The 6,455-nt window shown below is 38.2% G+C and overlaps 1 protein-coding gene across 1 annotated transcript; it reads left to right on the plus strand.

Annotated features, from left to right (window-relative positions):
• Positions 1-3,091: 3,091 nt before the first annotated feature.
• Positions 3,092-5,241, plus strand: LOC114763003 (xyloglucan endotransglucosylase/hydrolase protein 9). The gene is made up of 4 exons (XM_028952599.1): positions 3,092-3,245; positions 3,448-3,548; positions 3,893-4,086; positions 4,552-5,241. The coding sequence occupies exons 1-4, from the start codon at positions 3,095-3,097 to the stop codon at positions 4,970-4,972; spliced, it is 867 nt and encodes a 288-aa protein (XP_028808432.1). The 5' UTR covers positions 3,092-3,094; the 3' UTR covers positions 4,973-5,241.
• The last annotated feature ends 1,214 nt before the right edge of the window (positions 5,242-6,455 follow it).

Consider the following 6,455-nt stretch of genomic DNA (forward strand, 5'->3'; position numbering starts at 1 on the left):
TGACGCCAAAGGCAAAGGAAACGAAGATAATGAAATAAAAATAAAGTGCCCCACTCCCCCCGCACGTCCGCAAATGCGACCCCTATCATTTCCTGCCTCGGGCTCTTCTCCCCCACACATCCAATTTGCATTCTACAATATTATTTTTTATTAAAACACAGATTTAAGTAAACTGGGTCTGGGATTTTGTGGTAAGGGTGTGTTTAATGTTGCAAATCTGGTTAATGTTAAATTTTTGTTTCACCTTGTTTTTCCTGTTAAACTAGGGATTACTTATCAAGTAATATAAGAAATCGAGACTCTATATATTTATTCCGCATACTGTAAAAATATTTTTAAAATATTTTATTTTTATCTAAACAATCTAATTTAGACAGCAATTTTGTCTTATTATTTGACAAATACACTCATGCACGCAGAAGCTGACCCACTCGCATGCCGAAGAGAGCGGGAATGCGATCCTGGAATACTCCTTCCGCTCTTACAGGATATCCGTCCCTAATATATTTGTTAGACATATTTGAAACAATATTTCAAGGTTAAATGTTGAGTGCATATAAAAAATATTTGAGATTGTGCTAGATAAATTTTATCCCCATCGTATGCTATAAGGAGGCTGCTTTTTTTTTAAGAATCAGAAAAATTGGGAGTAAAAAACCGAACTCAAATTGATTTTTGGTTTGATTAATTCGGTGTCGGTGTTAATGGGAAGTGAGAGGCGAGTAATAATTCGGGAGGGTGATTGATTTGGAGCGAAGCAGATATTAAAATGGCGAGGGGGGAAGTGAGGGTGCGCATGCGCAAAATATCTTGAACCGGACAACACATATTGACAACTGCAAGTGCAAGGAACTCTTACCCCCACAATTATAGCAACTGTACCCCCCTCGTCCTTACTCTACTTTTCCTTCATCCTTCTCCACTCCCTCCGTACAATAATTGATCAATATCCACACAGCCCCACCCACACCCCCAGGCCACCGCCAATTCACCATTTTCACCTCCCCTTTTATTTGCCCCAGCCACTTGAATTTCACGCTCTGCCACTATCGAAACTGGCGGTAATTAGAATGCCAGTGATGTTAAGCATTTGGCTTGATGCTAATAAAAAATGCGAGCCGTGAACTCAATCGGATGACTTTAGTTGTTGTTGGTGGCCACAAATTGAAGTACGGCGCAGTTTCCTCTCTCGATGTGCTCCTTGTGGCTATATTTGTAGTTTTTAGGGGATCAGGAATCAAGATGGGGTGTTTGAGTCGCCGGAGACAAGTTTTTTCTTATAATAAATCCATGAAAAGGTGGTTGCTTTTCTATCCTCATATCATGTATCTCTTTTTTCTTTTTCCTTTTTAAATACTCGTGGGGCAGTATTCGTCAGCCCCACTTGCCATTTTCCCCAGATTAAAATTCACTCTAAATTAGGATGCTTTATTTGTATAGAGAATTACACATCTTTCTCCCACTCACTGGGCCATTCCCTCTCAAAACATCCACATTATTCAAAATCTTATCGCCTCTTTAGCTCGAGAAAAGAGTACTGTGTATAGTATAGTTAATTATTTTTTCCGGGAAAAAATTACACGTCACCCATATAAGGCATCTGAAAAGTTTTTTTTTTATAAATAGTAGTATAACTGACGAGGTCCTTGGCCGTATACTACGCCAGTAGTGTTGTACACTGTGCAGCTGGAAAAGGAGTTAATAAAAGCAAAGCAAAGCAGATAGGAGAGGGAGGCCGCTCTCACTCGCACTGACACACTCTATTCATTCGTACGTGGAGACCAACGCGCGTCTTCTTCACGGGTCCACTACTCTCCTTTCTTTCCTTCTATCTTTTCTATGGGTGAAAATTCCTCTGTTTTTAAAACAAATTATTTATAACTAATGGGTGAAAAATTATTTCTTTAATCTTTTTGCCATCGTGAAAAATTAAATTTTGGGTGAGAGCAACGTATGAAATTATACTCCTATTCATAGTTATGTTTGAAGGTTTAATTAAAACTATTTTAAAAACAGAATGTAATTTGTGTCTTTTTTCGTATTGATTTTGAATTTGAATTGAATTCATGATACTGTAAATTTCTCACATTAAAAACTCATGACAAAGAAGCGACAACTGGACAACCCAAATAGCCAGCTGTACTGCTTCCCGTGGCTCCATTTTATTGGTTGACAGACCAAAGATGTCTTTCTCTCTGCTCTCTTGCCCCGCCCAGGCATTCTGATTTTGCGAAGAGGCTTTGCCCGCACACCGTAACGGCTATATTTTACTACATCCACTTGGAGTTGAGATAATAAATTAATAATAGTTATAATTACTATTACTAATAGTATTAATACTCTTTCTATCTTTAATATAGGATTTAATTATTGAGTTAATTTTAATCTTAAATATAAGACTTATTTTTCATAATTATCAATTTTTTCTAAATTATCCTTATAGATACTTTCTCAACAATAGTCAAGTAGAAAAGAAGGAAGATGATTATGATATTTTAAAAAAAATATATCATATTTTTTATAATTAACGAACTTACGTAACTTTTTTAATATAATTAAATTAGTTAAATAGATCTTATATTTAGGATCGGAGGAATACAATCTTTTTATCTCTCAATTTCATAATCATTTTGGTCTTAGTTCTTTAATTTTTCAAACTATATTTTATCTCTTAAAAGGTAAAATGATCTAAAAAGTTCTATTGAATTATAAAAACTAATATTTCAAATGAAAAGAATTTAAAAAACCAAAACTTATAATTTAAAACCTGAGAGTCCAAAATTAAAATAAGAATGAATTTGAAGAAGCAAAAGTTATATTAATATTATTATTTCATTCATTTTTTTTCCCTTCAATTTCTCGGAGTTTGCAATCCATCGTGTCAAATGATGTGGCCAATGGCATGGGAATGGAAGGTAGGAGGATCGGGCTTGTGTCACAAGCCGATTGAAATTCACTATAAAACCCACCCGCCCTCATTTGAGTGTTCACAGAGAAGCATTCCAGAGTAGTAGAAGCTTCACTCTCCCTCTTCATTCTGTCCCCTCCCACTCTGAGTCCTAACACCCCCCCCCCCCCCCCAAAAAAACCAAAAATGTCTGGCCTTCTGGGTCTTCTTTTGTGTCTTGTGATGGCGGGGTTGGCTAACTCTGCCAAATTTGACGAACTTTTCCACCCAGCCTGGGCTTTAGACCATTTCATCTATGAAGGAGACCTCGTCAAACTTAAACTCGACAAATCTTCTGGTAAATCACGTTCACAATCCCTGGGTTTAACTATTTAATACTTTCACTTCGCCGTGAGCTTTACATTCTACTGTTGAGTCTTCTGCTGAACGCTTTTTTCTTTCCTTCCATTTGTTTTATGTTATAATGTCTGCCTGCCTGTTCTTGTGACTCGGTTTCTACCGATCATTACCATCCTTCATCATTGATCCGTCGGTTTCAGGTGCCGGTTTCGGATCCAAAGGCAAGTATATGTTTGGGAAGGTGACCATTTTGCTTAAGCTTGTGGAGGGTGACTCTGCCGGGACTGTCGCCGCTTTCTATGTAAGTGATTACGAATTGTTTTCATCAACCTGAACTATGATGGGTATTTTCCTACCTAATAGCTCAAGATTTCCATAGTGAACATAATTTACCAAGGCAAATTATTAGATTCCAATCTTCAATGAGTGGATGGTACACTGTCCACTAGCTGCAGCCTGCACCTACCTACTCCTTTTTACCTCCCGTGACCTACTTTACACACAATTAATCCTGCATTTATACTTTGGTCCCCAACGACAATCGACAAACCTATAATTGCTTATAATTAAATCTGGAGTTGAAAATAAGGCTGAGGTATCGGAGTGACAATGACAGGGGTGATCAATTCATTTCCTTTGATGCAGATGTCATCGGACGGTCCCTATCACAACGAGTTCGATTTTGAGTTCTTGGGCAACACCACAGGCGAACCCTACTCCGTCCAGACCAATCTCTATATCAATGGCGTTGGCAACAGAGAGCAGAGACTTAACCTCTGGTTCGACCCCACCAAGGACTTCCACGCCTACTCAATCTTCTGGAATCAGCGCCAAGTTGTGTATGCACCCATCCCACTGTGGAGCCTAAACTTTTTTTAATCTGAATCATAATAATTAACTTACATTTAATAATTATGCGACTTAAAAGTGGTCAGTTAATAATTACAAAGCCAGAGCTAAGCAGAGCTCTGTTTCAGTGCTCGGTTAAAGCAAAAAAGACAGTAAAATAATGGTTGTTGAGCTATCATAGGCCTGGTGTGTGGCATCATATTCCCGCTAAATCACATAAAAACAAACCGATGGTAAAGAAGGAATCTTCGATAATTTATCCCGAACACACACTCTTGGTGGGTCCGTCGCATAAAGACGCGAGTCTCTCTCTATTCATCTCCCTCGGTTTCTGGCACTGCGGGGGACACATCATCATCCACCGTGCCCGTCATTGAAAAGATATTTTTTTCACTCTCCTCATTGGACAATGTTTTGAAATTTGAATGGCATTTGTTTTGCCCACATGTTTTCAGATTCTCAGTTGATGAGACGCCGATAAGGGTGCACACAAACATGGAACACAGGGGAATCCCGTTCCCAAAAGGCCAAGCCATGGGCGTGTATAGCTCAATCTGGAACGCAGACGATTGGGCGACGCAGGGAGGAAGAGTGAAGACGGATTGGAGCCACGCTCCGTTCATTGCAACGTACAAAGGCTTCGAGATTAATGCCTGCGAGTGCCCGGCGACAGTGGCGGACGTGGATAATGCAAAGAGATGTAGTAGCAGCGACGATAAAAAGTATTGGTGGGACGAACCCACAGTGTCGGAGCTGAGTCTGCATCAGAGCCACCAGCTGATGTGGGTGAGGGCTAACCATATGTTTTATGATTATTGCTCCGACACGGCTAGGTTTCCTGTGGTTCCCGCCGAGTGTGTCCATCACCATCACTAGGACTGGCGAGGAAGAAAATCAAAGCGGGGCTTTTGTGAATGGGGTGATGAAAATGAACTGAGTAAGAAATCGAGAAACATGAGCTTCATGTTTCACTCTGTAACATATCGTCGTAGCTATGATGTTATGATGTTAAGTTTCTTGTTTTGTTGTTTGTACATATCAAGTGATAAATCTTGTTGATCAAGATAAGACTGTCCAAAGCTGATTGCTTGCTTTCTTTGAGTGGGATCCACTGTCATTAATCAGAGATGAATTTCATGATGGAAGATGGCCAGGAAAAAAGCAAACACGGGGGTGTTGAGCTGATACAAGAAGCCGTAATTAAAATTTTGTTCATGAGTGATAACTGATAGGATTGAAATAATTACGAGGGGGTAGGAATACGGATGAAGGGTCCTGAATATTCACTTCGATGATTTTTATAAGGTTTTTTAAATAAATATATAAAAATTGAGCATTGTTTTTCATGTATGTCATTATTTAATAAGCAAAAAAAAATGAGAGAAAGAGAAGTACTAGTAATGAGGTAAAAGATAAAATAAAATCTTGTAATATAAAAAGTAATGGGAAGGGGGTTTTTTTTTTTTTTTCCCCTTCCCTTGATAAGCGTAATGGGAGGGGTATTGCTATTACTTATGTTGACTAGTTGCTTCAATATGACATGTGAAGGCTGTGGAACAATGAGTGGGGTTGACTTTAATGCGAATAATTCACTTGATTAATGAATGCTGCTTACAAAGGATGGACCCTTTGGTGTGTGCGGGCCCCATATTTCATCGTCCATAAATGGTGATGGCTTCGTCCATTGCAACGCCCATGCATCTCTCACTAATGAAAAACCTTAATTTTTTCCCCTCAAGAAAAGGGTTACCATGAACTGGGCAAAAATGTCGTATTAAATTTTTCAATTGTGTTGAAAAGATGCTGAACGTAACGTATCATTCACATTATACTAGTATAATTTCATTGTGTGTATTTGCCAACACACACACACACACACTGCCCGTCGGCGTCGTTTTATCTATTTTTTAAAAATGTATCATATTAAAAAATTACGTTAAAATGATCACTGGAAGGTAAATCTATGGATGAAACATTTAACCTTTTAGGCGCCCACACCACAACTTCATCTGATAATGACCAATGGCGTGGATAAGGACGAGGGTCTAATTTCTTATAAAGGAAAAAAACATTACAAATATAATAGCCGATTCTTTATATGTGGGCACTAAGGGCCATGGCATAAATGATTGAAATCGAAACTTGTCAGTTTCCTCTGAAAATAAATAAATAAAAAATAAATGAAATAACCTTGTCGGGTTCCTGTAATTTGCCAATTACCATGCGAAGGTTTGAAAAAAGATTCCCAATCAGCATCATATCTTGGGCTTATTTTTCAGATAAGAGCTTTAGTAGTAAATTTATATTGTTCGAGTGTTAAATTATATAAACTCCTTTTTAATTAATCTACCTCATATGA

The sequence above is a fragment of the Neltuma alba genome, unplaced genomic scaffold, assembly GCF_004799145.2.
Source record: "Neltuma alba isolate B1F8T4 unplaced genomic scaffold, ASM479914v2 tig00011249_pilon, whole genome shotgun sequence".
Classification (NCBI taxonomy): domain Eukaryota; kingdom Viridiplantae; phylum Streptophyta; class Magnoliopsida; order Fabales; family Fabaceae; genus Neltuma; species Neltuma alba.